This window comes from Alosa sapidissima, chromosome 1 (assembly GCF_018492685.1).
Source record: "Alosa sapidissima isolate fAloSap1 chromosome 1, fAloSap1.pri, whole genome shotgun sequence".
In the NCBI taxonomy this organism is placed as follows: domain Eukaryota; kingdom Metazoa; phylum Chordata; class Actinopteri; order Clupeiformes; family Clupeidae; genus Alosa; species Alosa sapidissima.
The window spans coordinates 45,541,413-45,563,744 of NC_055957.1; the positions used below are offsets into that span (position 1 = coordinate 45,541,413).

At 41.6% G+C, this 22,332-nt stretch overlaps 2 protein-coding genes across 2 annotated transcripts in view; both read right to left on the reverse strand.

The window, feature by feature from the left end:
- casq1a (calsequestrin 1a) overlaps positions 1-6,350 on the reverse strand; it is a 14,231-nt gene extending 7,881 nt beyond the window's left edge. The window contains exon 1 of the mRNA XM_042093639.1: positions 5,935-6,350. Within this exon, the coding sequence (XP_041949573.1) occupies positions 5,935-6,171 (237 nt within the window). The 5' untranslated portion in view covers positions 6,172-6,350. The remainder of the gene's footprint in view (positions 1-5,934) is intronic.
- Positions 6,351-8,925: 2,575 nt separating this feature from the next.
- LOC121709931 (heterogeneous nuclear ribonucleoprotein C) lies at positions 8,926-21,551 on the reverse strand. Its single transcript, XM_042093665.1, is given in 10 exon segments — positions 8,926-9,683; positions 10,556-10,695; positions 10,855-10,968; positions 11,065-11,186; positions 11,188-11,229; positions 14,371-14,421; positions 14,503-14,575; positions 14,863-15,128; positions 15,993-16,161; positions 21,390-21,551. Coding segments are annotated over 9 exon segments (921 nt in total). The 5' UTR covers positions 15,998-16,161; positions 21,390-21,551; the 3' UTR covers positions 8,926-9,575.
- Positions 21,552-22,332: the final 781 nt, after the last annotated feature.

Sequence of the window (22,332 nt, forward strand, 5' to 3'; positions counted from 1 at the left end):
GTGGAGCCCTATTATTTTGTTTCACTCCCAGCTCACATATTTGTGAGTATGCTGTAAGCAGTGTCGCTAGTCCAGATGAAGCCTTCACACCATAAAAGCCCGGCACAAAGACCGCTGCCCCTGCACTTTCTAAATCGGAGTGAAACCTGACCCGATTGATAGACAGCGGCGTCCACCAATGGTAGCATGGCATTCGTGGAGGCCTGGCATGAGGAGATGGAGGCTCTGTGCCAAGTCGGAGTAATAGGGTTCTGGGGTGCCGACAGGTGCACTGCAGTGTGAGATGTCTACTTGCATCTTGTCAAGGAAATGTTTGCTCTCTCTCTCTCTCTCTCTCTCTCTCTCTCTCTCTCTTTCCAGTTATTCTTTCCATGCTTCTTAGCTCTGCATTGTTATCTGCATACTACCTTGGAGTATAGGAATAACTTCACTTGTATTGATATTTTATCATTAAACACTGTAAATATTTTTCTCTGAAGGAGCCATTTTTTAATATGCAGTTGACACTGTTCAACATGCTTGCCATTATGTGATTTTAGCAATAATAATAATAATAATAATAATAACAAACAGATTATGATTGTAGATAAAAGAACATATAGTTACTGAAACTACTACTACTGTACTGTAGGCCTAGAGAAAGATGTACAGTCAAGTTAAAGATGCCAGTTAATATAATGCAGAAAATAAATAGAAATAAGTGTGTGTGTGTGTGTGTGTGTGTGTGTGTGTGTGTGTGTGTGTGTGTGTGTGTGTGTTATTTTACATTCTGATGAGAAAAGGGATTCATTTTGCTCAGGAAAAAATCTGTTAAATATTTGTCCTAAAGCACAAGACCAAAAACACAAGATATAATGAAGATGCCTGACACTGGCCCATGATGTGTAGTTGGTTTATTGTATTGGCATAATACGGTTTGTCAGATTGTTTTACTTTTAATTTTTGGTGCAGTGTCCCTTTTATATTTAGCCTGTCCTCTGACGCTGAACTATTATTGGTTGAATGTGGGGCCCACTACCTGGAATGGAGGAGTATGGATGTGTCGTTGAATGTGCTCTGTGGGAATGGAGGGGAATTGATGTGTGTCTCAGCCTGTGTGTGCCAGCCCATTTCTATCATGATATCAATGACCTCATTCAGTGGGGCTTCCTGCATTCTGCATATTTAGTCTCTTTCATCACTTTCATCCCCTCTCTCTCTCTGTCTGTCTGTCACTCTCTTTTTTCATTATTATTTTTTTTGAGGGGGGGGGGGGGGGGTGTTGGGAAGCCAATTGCATCAATAAATTAATCTGGGTGCTATAGACTGCTTTGACTAATATTGCCCCCCCCTCTCTCTCCCTTCCTCTCTCTCTCTCTCTCTCTCTCTCTCTCTCTCTCTCTCTCTATCTCTCTCTCTCTCTGTCTCTGTTGTGACTAAATTTGTGTCACTATAGATAGTATATTTTAAGCTGAAGACAAAGTATATTTTAGCAGTATATTTTAAGCTGAAGACAAAAATCTGGGCATTGATTGAATACATCCAAAATCCGAAATCAACCCATTCTACACCCAAAAGTTTCAGCCATGGGTATCATGAAGTTGGTATTAATATGAAAAGGCCTTTAGGGGGGGGGGGGGGGGGGGGGTTGAGGCTCACATCTATCTGTTAAATAGATTGAGTGCTAAACTCAGCTCAAAGGCTTTGGGCCAAACGGGCCACAGCTATATAAGGTAGCCCCGGCAGAAGCCATGAGTCGACAAGAGGGACGAAATATTTGCCATGAAGGCTGAGGTCGGGAGCTTCAGCTTCTTGACAAATCAGGGGAAGGGAGGGAGGGAGGGAAGGAAGAAGGGACACTTGATCCAATCCGGCTTACAGAAATCCACGCCCTTCTCGTCTCTCTCTCTCTCTCTCTCTCTCTCTCTCTCTCTCTCTCTCTCTCTCTCTCTTTCGAATGGCGCAGGCACAGGGAAGTGGTTGTCAGGGCCAGCGAGGCCCTCCCCAGGTGGGGCAGGGAGTGAGCCGTGCACTAAAGAATAGAGTCATGGGGTCATGTTTCAGGCCTAGGGCCCTCTCCATGCCCCAGGGACTGTCTCTGCACTTTGTGTGATTTAGGAGGTCATAACGATTTTCTGGCTAAAGCTCAACCTAATGTGTTGATGCTGCACTGTTGTTAACTCTCTGGAAAAGCGTCAAGAGCTGGAGTTTCTAATGAGGTGGCAAGGACCCCATACTCTGTCACGATGCACCCTGCTGGCCCCAGTTGTGGCATTTCCTCCACAACGTAGCATGTACACAAACCTTTTTGTTTTTGAGAAACATACTTTTATCATGTGATAGCTACTCGTCAATGTCCAGGCCAGGCTTCAATTCATGTGTACCTTAATCAAGTTTTACATTGCAAAAATGTACATTTTTCTTATGGATGGATACTGTATACTGTCATGCAATTAAATACAGAGAATTTTGAACTTGAAAAACGGTTTGTGAAAATGATCAACGAAAAAGCCGCAGTGCAGTACAGTTGGAGAGTACAAGATAGACCCTCCACCCAACCCCACCCTGTCCCTGCAAATGTATCTATAAGGGAAGAAAGATGATCTACTGGAGCTGCTTAACATCCCGAGAAGCACAAACAACCACAGCAGTGATATACCGGCTATATTTAGCTCGAGCGAGTGGGAGCAGATACGGATCCGGGACTATTTTGGCCAGGTGGTGGTGACGCTGGAGTCCCTGGGATCTGCTGACAGGTACAGTACTGCGCCCATCCGTCACCCGCCCTCATGAGCCCCCAACGACAGAACTCCACAGCCCAGAAGCTCCTCGCCCTGGTGCCCGGCCAAGAGACGGAGCCCATTGGCCCCCAAGAGGAGTATGAGGGCGAGGGTGGAGAGGTCAGCGGGGCGGCGAGCGAAATGATCTCATACATAAATGCTTTCGGTTTGATTTATGGACCGTGCTGGTGCAAAGAAGCTGTCACACACATACATAGGTGTGTGTTGTACAGATGTAAGTCTCCGCATCACATGAGGCTGGATGGAATATGTTCATCTGGCGAATCCTGCCAAGTATGCTACACATGGTCAAAAAAAAAAAAACAGCCACCAATGCATCAAGACTTTGGAAAATGCACATACACACATATCAAACATTACGTTCTAAAATTAGTGTAATTTTATATCAATCTTTGATGTCAGCCTTCTTTCAGCACACCTGTTTCTGCCTGAGCTCTGAGAAACCATATTGATCTCGATTCTCTGATTACTGTCAGTTCCTCGCCATTAGCCTGTTGAATGGAATTTATTTTCTACTTAGTAAAGCCAAAATAAGCACCTTACACATGCAGAAGGCACTATATTCCTTCCTTTTGGTCTTTGCAGCATGCAGATGGCTCTAAGAAGGCCTATATAAAGAGATGCAGGAGCTCATACACCTCCTAGGTGTGCTTGGAGGGTGACACTGTTGAAGAACAGGGGGTGACAGCAAGGCCAAACAATTATGTAACCTTCTGACCAGCAGGAATGCAGACTGAGTGTTAAGTGGCAAGGCTGGCCCGGAGATTTATGACATCCTTTGTGGAGGATTCTCAACACTTTCATCTTTTTTGTCCAAGGAACATTAAGAGGTGAAATTAACATGTGAAAGTGAAGCGCAAGGCAACTCTTAAGGGATTGGAAGGATTTGGAACATATCACTTATCATCATTTAGCTTATTGGTACTTTGAGGGTATACATTCAAATGTATCATTCATTAAACAGTCCATCCTGGGTGGATAAGGTTGAGGTTGGTAGGGAGGTTCTGGACCCAGTTGACCAGAGCAGGAGATGTCGCCTCTCACCTTTTCCCTCCACCCTCCACCTGAGCCTCTCTGATACCAACTGTCATTCAGGCAAGTGAGGAACAGCTGACAGCTGAATGATTAACCTTGGTGATGGGGTTGAGATGGTACAAGACTTGGACAGAGTCTAAGGCCAGTATCTGTGGAGGCCAATATCCAAGGAGGCCATTCAAGGGCCATATAATGTCTAGGTCAAATACAATGTAAAAAAATGTCAATTTCATCTAACCCCAGCAAGGTTCTGTGCAAATCATCAACATGTAATTCCTCATTGGCACTCAGTGGGACTAAGTAAATGAATAATCTTCCATCTTCCATTCAACCATCCAAACTTCAGCTGTCCACATTGCAAAGTCAGTGTCAGGGTTCTTCTTCTACCCCAGGAGGCCTGCGTTGATGATCCAGATGTTCTGACATCTATCTATTAAAGGGCTATGAGGTGGAAGGACTCTAAGAACATCACCCTGGCAGGGCTCCAGATTTATTGGAGACAAATAATTACTTTGAGATATGTTCATAGTATCTTCTCCATGGGTGCCACTATCCAGGAGTTCATGTAGGTGACTTAATAAACTCCTGACCCGTGCCAGCATCAAGGACTCATCACCTCTATCAAAATAGCAGATCTCCATGCATGACGCACTGAGATATGTAGTTTTAGGCAAGGTGTTATAATATCTTTAAAACTCAAGTGGAAGATGCCAATTGTCACTCATCAGAAAGAACCTTTAAAAAACATATTTGCTGGAGTACTGACTAATGACTCAGCATAAGGCTTCACTCCCAAACTTTTGTCTCCATCATGTGTGGGTATGACCTGTGACGGTTTAACATGCAAGAGGTATCCCTATTGTTGACAGCTTGCCAGAGTTAGAGTTGGGATCTAGTGTCTGCACGACTCAGCATTTGCCATTCTGGCAGGCAGACCCGCTGGACTGAGCAGTGTGGTTCATGATGCTGTTACACAGACCCATAAACAGATAACCCAGAAACAGATATGAGACATACCCTAACAGTCAGCAATTCTCTCTCTCTCTCTCTCTCTCTCTCTCTCTCTCTCACACACACACACACACACACACACACACACACACACACACACACACACACACACACACATGCACACACAAACCAAAAACAAGTCCTATCACGTTTCAGCATAGACCTGAAAACTTTACACTCTAATGTAAACAACAATCAACACCATTAGCACTCAGCACTATTAGCAATCAGCACCAGTAGCCTGTTAGCCAACACATGTCTTTCCTAGGTAGCAGCAGCATGGTGAGGAAGGCCATAATACAAGATGTCTCCGTAAGTAGAACAAGTATGACTTATAATCTGACAAAGAACAGAGTGTATGTAAAGCATAGATTCAATGAATTGTGAGAGTACGTGTACTGAGGGGCTTATTTCAAAAGTGGCTCAAGCAAACTCAAGCATTCTTCGTGTCAAGATAACTGCTAATGATGCTTAATTTCTGCCCCCACTCACACACACACACACACACACACACACACACAACTGAAGATCATGAGCCTCTGACAAAATCCTCGGTAACTGAAGATCCCAAAGTGGAAAGCTAAAACAGCATATCTGCATATCAGCACATTCAAGCCACAGAAACTCAGACAGTGCTATGTGAAAATGTCCATTTATATTCATGCAATTCACTGCAGGGACCTGAGAAATACATACTAGTTCTTTACCAGTATTCAATGGTAGGCTATGCCATAAGCGGCGGTTAAGTAAAATTTGACATTAGGCTATGTTTCCCTCTCTTTTAGTTGGGTGTTCATCTCAAACATATACACCATTCACATTTTAGCATTGACAACATTGACAACACTTGAATTTCCCCTGGGGATCAATAAAGTATCTATCTATCTATCTATCTATCTATCTATCTATCTATCTATCTATGTCAAATAAGTGCAAACTTAAAAAAATGACTGCTCTAAATATCTGCTTCTCTCTTACAATCTCCCATTTGTGTACTTTGCTTCCAGCTGCAGTAAATTGTACAGTAGGCAAGCCTACGCTCAATCAATGAGCCCTCCACTCCCCTCCCCATCTCTCCCCCTCCCTGGTTAGGTCCCGGCCCACCAACCTCAAGGGCCAGCTCCTCGACCTCAAACTGCTTTTGGGCGACACGGCTGCTCCCAACGTGCTCGTGGTAGTAAATGACGAACACGTCATACTTCTTCATCACAGCCTTAAAGTTCTTTATGTTGAGGTCGATGACGCGGTCCCGTCCGTCGAACTCAGGTATGTCCAAACCCTTCTGGCCCCAAGCTAGCTGCCCGAAGGCCATAAGCAGGCCCAACAGCACCCAACCCCACTTCATTCTGAATGTCTTGGTGGGGTGCGCGAGTGTTGCTCCACTAAATACAATGGAGAAGGAAAGAAAGAAAGAAAGGATCCCCGCTACCCAGAGCAGAGCAAGACCAAGTCCTGAGCCCCCCGTGTGAAAACCCCCAGACACAGACACAGAGAAGTTGTAAGGGGGCAGAGGGAACTTGAAGGGGTGGGATCTGGTGTGTGTGTGTGTGTGTGTGTGTGTGTGTGTGTGTGGGTGTGTGAGTGTGGGAAAGATAGGGGGAGGGAGAGGGAGCGGGTGGCAGTTGTGGGATGATGAAAATGTAAGAGTGAAAGGGAGGAGGGGGGTGGGGGGCAGGGGTAGAGTGACAGAGAGATTGACACCAAGAGGCTTGAGCGAGCAAGAGAGGGAGAAAGTGGCAGACAGACAGATAGAGAGAGGGAGATCATATGAAGACCCAAAGTGGGCTTGGCAAGGTTTGCAGCTGACACTAGCCCTACTGTAAGGAAAGGGGGTCAGATGAAAGTGAGAGAGGTGTGTAGAAAACACCTCCTTTACTGACAGAGAAAGAGAGAGAGAGAGAGCAAAGGTGGACAAAAACAAAGCAAGAGGTGAATGATAACAGCAAGCACAAAAAAGTGTGCTTATAGGATAGGCATATGACACTCCCCTCCCATACTGAGTTTTTAAAGCGCTCCGATCCAGGCTAAAAATATGGAGCGGATCGTGAGCGCTGTGTGGTGTGCGGGAAGGGGCAGACTCAGTGTCCAGTTAGCTGGCTTTGGCACAAGCGCGTGCTAGAATGTGCCACTAGGTCGCACGGGGACAGGAGGGGGAGCTGCAGATCAAGCCTCTGCTAAGGCTGGACCTCCTCAAAGATGTACACTGACCCTCCCTCTGCAGCAACATTGCTGGTATTCCTTCGAGGTAGCCCAGGACACGCATAAAATCACGGGAGACTGAATGAATCTGTATGCTTCATAATATGTGTGCCTACAATAATAACAGCCGTGAAAGAAAAAAAGGACAATGAAGCACTGAAGAGGACATCTCTGAATTTAAAATGTCATGATTTAGTTGTCTGTCAACAACATGCGTAAGCTTATGCATGTGATGTGTATGAATATGAGAGCATACAAGAGCATACAATGTGTGAGTCCTCAGTGTGTGTGTATCTGTGTGTGTGTGTGTGTGTGTGTCAATGTGCCTGTGGTAACTAGCTAAATGTCTCCCATATTAGTTTTCGAATTGAAAGTCGAGAGGTGAGTTATTAATAAAAGTCTGAAAGGCGATCTTACAGCATCTTCTCCAACCTCTTTATTTAGTGTCCTGTGGAGTTAATGCCTATTTTGCCATCAGAGGAGGATTTGCTGTTGAATAAGAGCGCTGTTCGCAAAAACACCCAAACAGGGATGTATCCGGTGTGGTTTACTAAAGAAGCCAAGGATCATTTAATTATGCTCCTACTTAATTCTATGTGTGTCTCTTAGCATGTGGATTGCCAACTGAAACTAAAATGTAATGTGAGTGGAAATACTGGAATGACCTGGTGAATCATCGACGTGTTATATGTGCATGGGGTGATATGGAATCTTTATGTTAGACTGATTCATTACTGAAGATTGGTCAATTCATTGATTCAGACTGTTTTCTACTAATTAGTTAAGTTATTAGTTATTCTGGCACATTGAAGTCTTGACTATCTGTGTTTAAGCCTTAATTGTCACTCTTTGCCTGCCTATCAAAACAAACACAAATCGCACAACATTGACTATGAGGCTTCTGCAAGTGTGTTACTGCATCCAGATTGCAGGGACAGGAGTCCGATGGGCAGGACAAGATGGCCCTCAAGTGTCTGAGGATGATACATTGCATTAAACATTGAGGTAATGTCTGAAGGATACTACAATCTGATGAGCCCTATGGAAGTTTTTGAGAGTGAAAAAATAAACATGGGGATCATGGTCCGTGTCTTGAACTAACATGACGCTGGCTCTTACCAGCGTACACAATCTTGTAACAAATTATCACATCTCAGATATTGATTGCTGTTGGCAGCCAATGTGAGGTAGGCTATTTTCCTAAAAGTGTCACTGTTCTGTTTGAATCTGCACCTTCACAGGGCACTGGACTGGTATTCAAACATCATGTATATTAGAGAGAGATAGAGAGGAATTAAGTCATTTGGTTTTGCAGATTGTGTGACAACGGTCAGAGCTGTGTAAAACAGCTAAGTGATTATAATTTCTAAATTCTATCTTTGCCCTAGATGCATTCTCAAATGCCGCCTCAACTTGCTGGAAGTCAAAATGAAGCATCCAAAGATAAAATCATTGGAGGATGAAGTGGTAGATGAGGAAATTAAGGGAAAACTAATGTTTGTTGAGAGAGCACAATAATAAAACAAAGACTAATCTTTATGACCCTCCAGAAGGTACAGAATTCACACAGCGTAAAATCAGCTCAACCTCAAACACCTTATAAGAACTGAAAGTAGATTTCACGCACAATCAGACTATACAGATTCTACAAAAGCAGGACAGAAGGTTATTAAAATATAAATGTAATGATATCCAGATGTCAGCATTTAGTTTTACACTAGCCTCATTTCCTTAAGAGTCCTCGACAGTTTGCATATGAAAGCTACTTGAAGACAAGGAAATACAGTTTCATTATGAGAACAGCATCCAATTCCTTTTATTCATTTTACTTGGACCATGGTAATCAATGTACGCTTAGTAGCATCCAGTAGGTTCTAAACAAATATTACAAAAACTTGAGAAACATTTAACAGCGGAGTTTTAATTTTAGACATTTTATTGAAATATTTCTTTACAGTACAAGTGAAACCAGGTAATATATAAAAAGACACAATGTTATGAAGACAAACTTATGCACCATTTTCTGAGAACACAAACATCAAAATAAAACAGAAAAGATAGCATTTCATTTCATTTCATTCAAGACATTAACAAGGGAGAGGTTTTCATTTTACACCATTAAAATATATGTCTACAAACAAGACTCGAACCTGGAGCTTTGAGGTTTCCCTAGCACACAACCCTTCTGCTTCACTCTGCTGGTCATAAAACAGAACACCACATGCGCACACACGTCCTTTCTAACATTTATACACAGACAGACACAGACAGACACACAGACAGAGAGAAAGAGTGCATCCTACTGGTAGTCTTGTAAAAGACAGTGGAGAGAGAAGGCGAGTCATAAAAGCAAATGGAATGACAGGAGAGAGACCGAAGAAATTAATTCCAAGGACTTCAAGTCACCTTGAGAAGTGTGTGGGTGTGTGTGTCAGAACATGCATGTGCACTACATTAGTGTTAAATGATAAAACAAAGGGGAGAAACTCCACTTCAATGCAAGTTTGTCTATGAATCCTGTGTGTGTGTGTGTGTGTTTCTTCTTGAGCTTTAGGAGTCGTCTCCGTTGACACTGTCTCCGTCATCTTCGCCTTCCTCCTGCTCCCCCTCCTCGCCTTCCTCTTCTTCCTCCTCATTCTCTCTTCCTTGGCTCTTCACCTAAGACAAGGAGAGCACGTGTTGACAAGACCTCTACAGACATCACACAAGAATACAGAACAGCCTGTGTTCCAGAAGGTAGGAGGAAGGCCGCTTTTCTTTACACATCAACATAATCGTGTGAGATGGAGGTGACTGATGCCTAAGGTACTTGAACTTCATTCTCTTATCTTAAGTTGCTTTTCCACTGCATGGTATCTGCTCAATTCGCCTCTACTCGGTTTAGGTAGCAAGTTTTCCTTTTCCACCACTAAAAAGTACCCTCTTTAATGTAGCTGGGAGCCATAGCAACGAGGAAGAATACTAGCATGGCGTAACTAATGCGGACACGGTAGCCTAATAACAATAACAACGGACAAAATCAAGGGGATTGTGTTTCTGATTCCTGGTATGTGGCTGTTTGATTTAATGTTAAATTTAATCCATGAGAGAAAGTTTGTTAATTCATAATGAGATAGAACACTCGTCTTTTCGAACTGCAGGACATTCTTCCATTTTCAGAGTGGCAAATCAAATTAACGAATGCAACTGTTGTGAATAATAACGTAGGTAACGCAATCTAGTTGTGAAAATTGTTAACGGCTCGTCGTGTTCGCACAGTATTGCTGAGGTATTTTTTAAAAATGACGGGCTTGTTCAGAACACAGGGACCCACCAGTAACCTGCAATACGTCACCTTTTGGCCATTGCCTCAGCTCGCTTGGAACCTCAATGGAGGTGATACCAGAAATAGTACCAGGTACCAGTTTTTGCTAATGGAAAGCCAAAAAAAGCTAGTAGAGTTGAGGCGAGTTGAGCTGATACCATGCAGTAGAAAAGCGACATTAAATGAGGACATATGTCCCGATCACCCGCCCTCCACCCCTCCTCACCTCCTCCTCTTCCTCCTCCTCCTCCAGCAGGTCTCCCTCCTCCTCGGAGTCATTGAGCTCCTGAGGCTCCCGCTCCTTCTTGCTGCTGGTGTGCTGTAGGGACGATGCCTCTCCAGCTTCTGTCTTAACGCTCTTACCCTCTGCTCCACACAGGAACAATAAATAAATAAATAAATAAATAAAACAACAATTAATCAACCACTTATTTATTCATTAATTTACAATTAATTCAATGTATTAGCTTATAATTAATTAAATAAGGTATTTTCGTTCAGCCATGAGGGTGGAAAGTGGCGTACCGGACTTCTTGCTGTGATCCTTCTCCATACGGTCCAGACTTTCCAGCAGATAGTCCACCTTATTTTTTATCTGCGTCAGCTCTTTTTTAATGGTCTGCAGATCGTCTGCCTTCACTGAGAGGAAATGACACAAAACAGAGGGAGGATATAAAAGCACTGTGTGTGAGTGTGTGTGAGTGTGCGTATATGTGTGTGTGTGTGTGTACTGACTGGTGCGTGAGGATGTCCTCTGGCTGCTTTTGGACGAGGAGAAGCTGGACTTGGTGCGGCGGCTGCCACCACTGCTGATGCTGACACGGGGCCGCTTGGAGGGGATGACTGCACGTGGGAGGGGGGGGTGGCGGGGGAGGCACACGTGATGGGTACGAGTACACCCTTTACAACAGAGAGAGGAGAGAGTTGGAATAAATGTGAACCTACAATATGGATTGATAAGAATCTGGAGATACAATACACGTCATGATACACAGGTTGCGTTTCAATATCGTGTGTTTTAATCAAGGCCATACTAATTTACTAATTTATGTGATAGTAATTTTAAGGAAACATCATCGTAGGCATAAAGTGCACCGATTTTGTTAAAAACTTAAAGGCATCCTAAAACCAAGACCTGTAAAATATTTCTGCTCAAATCCTGTGATGTTATGTCTTCTTGTTAGCCCTTGAATCTATCTATCTATCTATCTATCTATCTATCTATCTATCTATCTATCTATCTATCTATCTATCTTGATATTATTTACATCCTGAAAAACACATTATCTGGGAAGCCATGTCTTAAATATCTTGAAAATATATTTAATGTCTTGAAAAGTATATTACAGCCATGGCAAACTTTGTAGGATGAAAGACAAACATGTTTTCAGTATGACTGAACCACTAAAAGTAAGACATGCTCACTGATTTTCTAAATTGCGCTAGATTAGGAAACATTTTCAAAAAGAGATACATTGAGGGCATTATAAACTTGTACCCATGGCAATCAATTATTACTTTTTCTTTAAATGCTATTTTTTTGATGCTGTACCTATATTTGAGGTCTCCACATATAATGGGCATTAATATATAAAAGGAAAAAAGTGAACGTTGTCATTTTCAAAAGACTGAAATGGTATGTGGGATAGCTAGTAAGAACATGAAAATCTATGTTGATAAAAAATAAGTATCAATGTTGTACCATAGATAAATATTATTCATAGATATAACGATGTAATTACTATGTGTATTTATGTATAGGGCTGCTCGACAATGGCAAAATCATGAGATCACGATTATTTAACACCATTACTGAATGATTTTGGAAACATCATCCATTTTCTAAACTAAAAAAAAAAAACCCAGTAGATCCAATTCCATTTTAAATAACGCATCTGAAAAAGAAACATAAAACATGCAAAAACAATCCATGTATACAACAGTTACCACTGTAGTGCTAAAGGGTTCACTGGATTTATAACACAAATTATATTTTGATTACGTTGTTCTCATAATTGTTGGGAGTCATAATTGATGATTATCTATTAATTAAATTAATTGCACAGTTTTATTTCTTTATGGATATACAACAGTGGCACTTTGTACCCTAAACTATCATAAATCATTCCCCTATAGATTTACATGTTCCTAAAAGCTACCCCACATTCCATTTTAGCCCTATGAAAATGAAATAAAATCTCACCCTGTTATATCTTCATGTTGTGGAGACGAAATGCTGATTGATGCCATGTGGGTACAAAAAAAAAATGTTATAAAGCCAACAATAATACTCTCTTCGCACTTTGTTCCGAGTCTAGGCCTTATATAAAATCGATGGTCATGCAGTACAAACAAAAATTTGGTCAAATTTGGTCAGGCTAGGAATCCTACTTTTTAAGACATTAATGCCCAGACATGGCTTCAAGGGGAGGCATTTCTGAAAGGGTAATAACTAGAAAAAAAATGAGGAAAAAAAAAGGATGAAAAAATTGGAATCGAACAAAAATACATACATAATATTTGGGACCTAAACATTATGTAAAAAACCTGAGACGCCTATTATTTTTAATGTCTGAATCATTTACACTTAGGTTTTTTCCAGTACACACATGGTAAAACCCAATAAAAAAAAAAATATAGCTGCAAACAGCAATGAGGGGGCCAAGCAGATAGGCCGGAGTAACCATGGCAACGAAATGCTGTTAGCTCAATGCTGCAATCAGACGTATGGCCATAAGCTGTCAAAGCAAGTTTCACGTCTAGCACGTCAAAAATTACAAGGCAAAATGCATTTTTGCTAATTGCAGTGACCCTAGAGGTCAAAGGTCACAAAATTTCTTCGGCATTCACCTGATGGGGTCATGAATCCATGTACCAAGTTTGGTTTTGATACATGCAACGATCGCTGAGATATGAGCTCACTTCCTGTTTGGCGGCTTCACCACCAATTTTGATTGGATGTGACGGGCGAACGCTTCTATCAATTGTTACAGAAATAAATGAAGTGACAAGGCATGGTCTGAAGATGGTCTGTGCCAATTTTGGTGAAGATCAGATGAAATTTGTGACCTGTGCGAAATTGTTGGTGTTTTTGATCAAATCAAATATGGCGGCCGAATAAATTATATTAATGTGACAAGTTGCCCTTAGTTGACCTAAGGACCTTTCACAGTATTACCAGACACCACTAGTACAATTTAATTCTAAGCACAGCAGCAGCTACAGGCCAAAAGGCATGTTTGTGAATTACAGCGCCCCCTAGAGGTCAAAGGTCACCGAATTTCTCGAGGGTCCTCCTGATGGGGTCACGAGTCAATGTACCAAGTTTGGTTTTGATACATGCAAGGGTTGCTGAGATATGAGCTCACTTCCTGTATGGCGGCTTTGCCGCAAAATTTTGATTGGCTTTTACGGGCGAACGGTAATACTTCCGAAGACAAAAAGTGATAACTTGTGAGGCTTGGTCTGAAGATGATCTGTGTCAAATTTGGTGGGAATCAGAGAAAGTATGTGACCCCCCTGATACATTTTAAGTGTTTTTGATGAAATCCAAAATGGCGGAAAATGAACTCTGCTTGGTCCAAGGATTGCGTTGAACTCTGCTTGGTCCAAGGATTCCAACAATACCGGACTTTTGAAAATCGGACCAACAGGTCAAAAGTTACGTGCATGAACGCACGTCCAACTTTGGCCTGTTGGTGGCGCTAGAGGGTTCGAGTTGCCGACATGAAACTTGGTGACATGAATCATGGGACCGTCCCCAATCAGTGTGCCAAATTTCCCAACTTTTTACCATACGGTTCTATGGGCTGCCATAGACTCCCACTGCATATAATAATAATAATAATAATAATAATAATAATAATAGGAAAACGTAGAAACACAATGAGGTCCTCGCAGCTTCGCTGCTTGGCCCCCAAATACTAATGGAAAAAAAGAGGGTGTGGCAACCATTTTCCTAGATGCTGTCTGATTTGACCAGGAATGAGCCTCAGGTCATTACAATATTGATATACACGCTGTGTGTGCCACAAGCCTTACCTGTCATAGTAATCTCTCTGGAAGTCATAGTCCAGGTCAAATGTTGAACTACTGCATACACAAAAGAGAGAGAAATTAAATTAGATAACCAAAACCCCTAGTAATATGAAATGGTGAAGCAGAGAGGCATACCTGTACATGTCTCCTGCTGAGCGCTTTGTAGTCTTTGCCCTGTGTGGTTTGGGCTCTGCGGCTAAATTAATATCTGGAGAGTAAATCATAGCACAAAACACATCATTAGCTCCCTTAGCCCGTCATAATACAATACTGTTTACATGTGCCGTACATATGCACATGCTAACAGTATTGTGATTCACAGTATATGCAAAACCTTTCTGTCCTAATCAAATGACTCTGTAATGAATGAGGTTTCCCAAAAAGTTCAAAAGACATGCAAGTTTACAGATAAACAAATAGTCAGATAGCTAACTGCTTTGCTAGTTGAACCAACTGCACACTCAGCCTAGGCATGTCTCCCTCATATGTTCTTACCCAGAACCTGCCCCACGACCATACGACCGTCTTCGCTGGCTACGGCTGCCCTGGCGTTCCTCTCGTTGGCGAACTGCACGAAGGCGTAGCCCTTGTGCACAGAGCAACCCACGATCTTGCCGTACTTGGCGAAGATGGCCTCCACATCGGCCTTGGTCACCAGCATGGTGTTGAGGTTGCCGATGAAGACCCGCGAGTTGAGCGAACGTGGGTCCGTCTTGTTGGTCACGTTGCTGGCCATCAGGCTTGCCAGGGAAGGTGAGCGACTGGATGGACGGATGAATGGATAGATGAAGGTGAGGGGACAAGGACAAAAGCCAACGGGTTAGTCAGCCACAGAGGATATAACCCCCCCCCCCCAAAAGTAAACTACAAACATGGACCATGCCAACCAAAGACACAGCCCTATCCTGGTGGACATACCAACCAAAGACACAGCCCTATCCCTGGTGGAAATACAGGGGTGCCTGAGAAGAGGCCTCTCCTGCACAAAAGGGAAGCTGGACACACTCCTCGCACCTTTCATTCTCTGACAAAATTCTGAAATATCTTTTCATTAAACGTAATTAACACCACAATTAATCTCTATGCTGTTAAGTCAATGTTAAATTTACAGAAGGGAAGTTTAACTTCAAAATGTTAATCTCAATTTAAAAAAAGCCTTGTGTAACTAAGCATTTGTATGAATACTCTTGAGTTGAGAGCACTGGTATGGACCCATGGAATCAAGCAAATTTTACCTTTGCAGGAAACCTCAACCTGACTAATCACTAAACAAAACACACATTACTTAAGCCTGAATAGCAAGGGGGAGAACCAGCAATTACAACAACACATCAATATAACAGACCAGTAACAGTGGCATCAATATAACAGACAACTGGTAGAGTGTTTCCCATTCTCAGTTCAACACACATTAACTGGTCAACTGAACATAGACATCTGTGGGATAGGGTTTTTAAGGGTGAGAAAGGGGTACTCCTGAGGGGTGGGGAGAAAATAACTACGTGTGTGTGTATGTATGCATATGTGTATGTCTGTGTGTTCTTAGAGTCTCACTGAGAGCAGCCGTCATTGCAGGAAAAGATGTTGACAGAACAGAACTGTGGGGTTTAATAACCATCACTCACTCCATGGAGCCTGTGTGGAGGGAGGTCGTCTGTCCTGCCTGTAAGTTCTTTGTCACTGAGGATGGGACCAGTGTATGCTGGCAGGGGTCTTGGGAGGGGTGCTCTCAGCCAAAACTACAACTCCCAGCAGCACCTTCTCAGAAAGCAGCGCTTGGCCCAACGAATTACACTGAGGCGACAAAAGAGACACCTCAATACAACTACATAGGGTTAGGTAACTCGGTGAGTGGTTTTCACAATGTTGCCTTCTTTCCCACAAAAAACAATAGTTTCACATCCATGTTGCAGCCCCCCCATCCTCCCCCAAAAAACAGAAGGGAAAATCACAATTCCATCCAATTCTTTGTAAATGTCGGTCTTTTAACTTCTGCTGAAGATATTTACTGACTGGCTTTTTGACAGGAGACAGTATCTAGCCAAAAAATAAATAATACAGGACCAGTCAATTAGGAAGGTCTCTCTCTCTGTCTCATCACCGAAATAACCCAACATAACTGCTAGTAAGGCTCAAAAATAGTCCTTCTAAAATGGCTACTATTGGCCATCAGATGACACATAGTATCCATAAGAGAAAGTCTAGTCTAACCATACAGAAGCTGCACTGCACTGTAACAAAGGTGAAAGTTCACCATCATGATGACTCATCAGGTGCCATGCTTGATGTGTTAAAACTCAGGTTAAAAAACAAAACACAATCTTACTCTAGTATAAACTACACAGTGTGCTACAGTAAGCAACCTTTAGCTAAAAAAAGATGGTTAAAAACTTAGTGTATATGGTGGTGCTATAATCTGTTTTTGAGTCATCGGCCATCTGAAAGAGAAAGCATTGTTAATGTGTTTATGTCAAACAGTTGTAATACATGAGAACACACTCCTGCTACAGATAATTGTTCTCCCTTTGGTACAATATAAATATGAAGTAGTAGTTTGATTGTTTTTATTTACTATGAGGCCCACCACAGAAATGTACTCGTTCACTAAGCTTGCGGCTGTGATTGTAATTACTGACTTGTGTGCAGCCATTCGTTCCAATGCAAAAGTGAGTTACAAATTAGAATGCATCTTGGTTTAAAATTTAAAATACTGTGCACTGAAAGTCTTCACCAATGACTATTTAAGGGGGCGATCAGATAAGACGAGGTGACTGCAGTGAGCTGCCCCCTTTTTTATGTTGTTTCGTATTTGCAGTAAGCGCTTTACACACTGCTTATGCGCCCAGAGCGCCTCTTGTTGGGTGCGTTGTATGCCGAGTGCCTCGAATTGAAAAAAGTTCAACTTCAAGTGGGCCCGTGTTTTTATGATATTTTTATCTTGTGTTTCATAAGCGGCAAAGCTCGTCCTGTCTGATCGCCTCCTAATAGCAGTTCTCAATTTCTTCAGGTATGTGACTGTATTTGTACACACTCATGTGAATAATTCTGGTTGAATAATATGGTCATCATAATACAGTCTCATCCATGCCAACTTCACCAAGTCACAAAGTCGGAATTACATAAGTGAAAGAGAATGAGTTGTTTATCTTATTCACCCCAAGTGATGCAAATATCAGATCTGACAGCTGTATAAATTATTCAACTTAATTATACGATCAGTAAAAGTGAGCCTCATCTGATGAAATTCATCTGTGTGGCCATAGCTATATGTCTAGTTGAGGACGATCAGCTGACATCAATACAGTGAAGTGATGATGGAATGTCAGGAAAATGACTGAAACTGGTGCCGGACTTGCTGTTCCCTGAAAACATGGCATTGAGCAGGGTCCAGCTAGTCAATGTAGCCTTGTTCACATTACCACTCCAAATCGGAATCAGGACAGTGAAAAACTACGAGATCTAATTTTTCCAAATCTGATTCAAACCATATGGCAGTGGTTTCAAATGCGATTCCAATCAAATTTTTACAGATTCGTTTTCTTCCAAGTCACTTGCAATGCAACACTAACAACAACGTAGATCCGGAGAGATGGAAATTAATTCAAGGAGTGTTAAACACAACTAAGTAGTCGCCACCGTTTCTGTCGCTTTCTTGCAGTTAACAAAAACTTTGCGCTGTGGCGCCACATTAGCCTGGAAATCCAGACCCAAATCCAAAAGATTAAGGGTCCTTGCTACGAGTAATGAAAATGGGCCAACTCGAGAGGCAGCGCCAAGCATGCATAGGTGTCAGTTTGGGGGGGGGCTTTTTGTCATGACTCATTTTGTCCCCATCACTTTTTGAAACCCCTGGGTAAAAATAAATGAAGAAAAAATAGGCTATATCTCCCGTTTTCATTTAGTATTTTGCTATGAGTGAAACAGCACCCCTTTAAATGCTATGTAGTGAATGTGGTGAAACACAGTATTACACTCCCGTAGTCTTCAAGTGGCCTACACTGAAACAGCTGCTGAGCTCGGACACAATTGAGCAGTTATAGTCCACACTTCAACAAGCCACAAACATGAAATCTACTTCTATCTATTTTATAGGAATAGAGGTACTAAATTAAGTTTTGAGTGTAAGCACACACATAATTTAAAGTGGCTTTAGGAGCAATGAGCGAGCGAGCCATTAGTGTTTGTTAGTGCCCGGTATAGCTTGCAATCTGGCAAGGCTTAAAAGCTATGAATATGAGACACTTTTGTTGAGAGACGAAGCTAAAAGGTGAAGGAATCTCCTGTTGCAGGACCAGCAGGTACGTGATTGCCTCTGCCACTCGCATCGTCTAGACTCACTAACCATACTCCAAAGCACAGTGAAAATCGTTCAATTAGCTGTCAGAATTCTAAAAATTCAGAGAAACCTCCGATTTTGGTAGCTCTATTTAACACGTTAAAAATTGCACAACAGTCTATGCGCATTACAATGACAGTGATTTTCAAAACATGAAATAGGCCTATGCAAATTATATTGTAGTCACAAAAATGTCATTGTCCTCATCACTTTTTAAAACACACTTAAGTTGATGGTTATTGTCCCCATCACTTTTCAAAACAAACTGATGCCACTGCCTCACCTAGATCAGATACACCAGTGTGATTGGTGCAGCTCGGCTCCATGGGCATAGGTAATGAGCATCATTACTGATCGCCAGAGTCACTTGCTGAGCAAATTCATATTGTGCTCTCGCAAGAAAGAACTCTGGACTTCCAGAATAGCTCCACATAATCATTTGGGGCAAAAACAGGCACAGCTCTCTTTCATCCATTTTGCTCATTTGTATTTCCTGGGCGTAGCCTATTACCATAGAAATCACCGTGGATAAGATTGAGTCAATACGGACAGGCCGATTGGATCTGATCACTTGCAATATGTAATGCGGACGGTCAGTCAGGATGATTGAAATTCTGATCAAGGCTGAACAAGGCCTATTAGCATTGTCCTTGGATCTGAATCGTAGCCTCGCTGACACCAAACAATCTCAGTTCACTTCACTTTGAGTTCCAAGGGGCATAACCAGCAATGATAAACCTAGCAAACATATATTTCTTGTAAATTATGGTTTTGAATGTTGTTTACTCAATCTCAAAAAATAAAAAATATATATGTCTGTCATTTAAAACGTCTGAAAATGCACACCCCTGTTGTTTACAGCCAATGGTTATGTACAAAATGTTGCCAACCGCCCTCCTTTCATCGTATAAAGCCCACCCTTTGCTGGATAAGCAGTTGGCATGGGGTCCTGGGTTTTTGATGATTCAGAAATCGCCTTGAATTGCAAGGTGACCAGACAAATCTGCCAGAACAAATTCAGTATGTGCCCCAAGATTCGACTGGTCTCCAGGCCATCTGTATCCTGGAGTCCACATTTGCCACTTTCTATCAAATGTTTTAATATTTTGACAGCTAATCAACCTGTAAATAAATAGGAAGATAAATTCCAAAAAGAAAGAAAAACATCCTATTCAAGCTTCCTTCAAGGCATGACCAGTAGGTTGTCTCAAACAGAGGTAGATTTGTGAAATTCTGAAGCTTTCTCTCAGCATTTTGTAGACCTCTGTGGAATGTTGTGCTCACTTGCTACTGTCAGCTATACATTTTAATTTAATAGTTGAATACTATGCTATTAATACTAATTTATATTTAAGCTGCTTATTGAACATCCAAGGTTAAAATATACAAAAGGCTCATCATCTACATTGTGGATTGCTAATAAATGTCAAAGCATCCAAACTATGTTCTTAGCCAGTGAAATTGTTGGGAGGACAATTTTACATCTGTACCAAATAAACTTCTGTATTTTCAGTCCTGACAAATAACTCCAGGTCAATGTCAGCATCTAGAGCAATTGATTGCAAATAAACGTAAGAACAGTAAGTTAGCGAGCAAGCACACTATAACTGTGCAGATCACATTAGCTGCAGGTTACAAAGCACTCACTACTTATTTCTTGGGGGGGGGTTCTGAAGTAATCAGACGTGTCAACCAAGTTCAGCTATTTTGTAAGTGCAAACGCGACTGTCAAATCTTTGGATTAAAGCATCTGTGCTAAATAAATCAAACTTTGATTTCGCCTGCTAAACAGCAATATTGCTACAAGTGTAACACTAGATGAAGGCAGGTTAACGTAACAAGAATGCAACGCTGGTTCAAGAGGCTTCATCAATAACCTCCCAGTTTTGGATTTCTGTAATCAGAACATAGACCTGAGGTTAACCACAGGTCTTCCCTGAACTCTTTGGAAGTACAGTAAAAGGAGAACAAGCCCTCTCCCACTGCATTTCACGCCTTCTTTTGATCTCGTCACAGTAGTGCATGTTCAGCTTACATTCAGGCAGCTTGCAATCAAATAATTGAGCGTGCTCCCGTATACTGCAAACATGTACATTTATTGAAGTCAATAAAATATTTATGTAAAATTGAGTCCATGTTTTTGTTTAGAAATTGTTCCTCGAAAAGCCAGAAATGCTCTTGATGAAAAAACACTTCCCTCACAAAAACATCTGCAACCAATATTTAAGACAAAATCGGCCATGTGGAACAAAACAAGAGTCAGTGCAGTCCAAGGTATGGTTCCTCAAAAGTAAAGCACTACCGACAAAGAGCAATACTTTAAAATGGGAAAAACACCGCAAACAAAGTAAGAAAACGTTCTTCAGCTTGCTCTAAAAATCAGCTACGTTAGCTCCCAGCTGCAACAACTAGCACCGGTCAGTCATTCAAGATGCAAAAAAATCAGTCCCAGCTCACGAAAAACGTATAAAAGTCACACCTTACAAAAACAATCCTGCAAATTTAGTGCAGACTAGTGTGTTGTTATTGGAATAAATGAATAGCGACTTGCTTGCGACGACATAGCTTGCTAATAGCTAACGTAGCTAGCTTCACATTCTTAAAAAATAATGCATCAAAAGATCCCAAAGATATTGCCAAGGCAGAAAAACAAAAATGTGTAAAAACCTTGAATAAAAATACTCACCAAAACCTTAAAGTTTAAAATGAATATTTCGGAAGGATCTACAAATTCGGTTGCTGGCACAAGTACTGACTACGCATCAAATTGACGCCATGCGTTTCTCCTTTACGAAATGGCGCAGGGACAGGGAAAAGAGAGGCCTTTAATCTCCGCCCCTTCTCTCAAAGTCGACGCCTGTTTGGCTACTTTAACAGTAAACTTAAGGAGTACTGGTCCATGTATGGCTTGAATGCACGTCCGTTTAAAGTTTCACGGGCGTTTTTGACAAAGACCTTGCAGGTGATTGGTCTACATAGAGGCAATCCTCAAAAATGGGAGTTTCCCAAATATCAGAGGCTTGTGTGCATGTTCTATGGTAGACCTCGAATTCCACAATTTTGTTTTTCTGGCTTGGTAACATCTTTTTTCATATAAGCCAACAGCTACAGTAATTTTATAATTTCACAGACTGTCTTTATCAAGTGCAGGGCATGCATTTTACCAAAGCATCAGTATTTATTGATTTGTATTCCTATGCAATACACACCATTATGCCCTTGAATGAAGGGATCATTGTTAAGTGATTAATTATTATTAGGAACAACTGAAAGTTCATATTCTGTGGTTATCAATTGTGCCAAGAGCAGCACATTACAATAATTAACAGATCTTGTGTACTGATTGATTTACCCACATTTAAGTACTCAGGCTGGATTTGTAGACATACACAAGAAAATATATAGAAATTACAGTATCTTAAACGACAGAATCAGGTTAAAACACACAGTGGTTACTGGTAGCACAGTAATTCAATATGTGAGTTTGAAAGGCCCAATTATCACTTTGAAAATGTTATCAAGAAAATCATCATTAGCCTTTCCTGTACTCTCTTGACTGCACTTCAGAATTTGAGCCCTTTTTGAGTTGACAGACAATAAATATTCAACAATCATTATAGGACACCTCA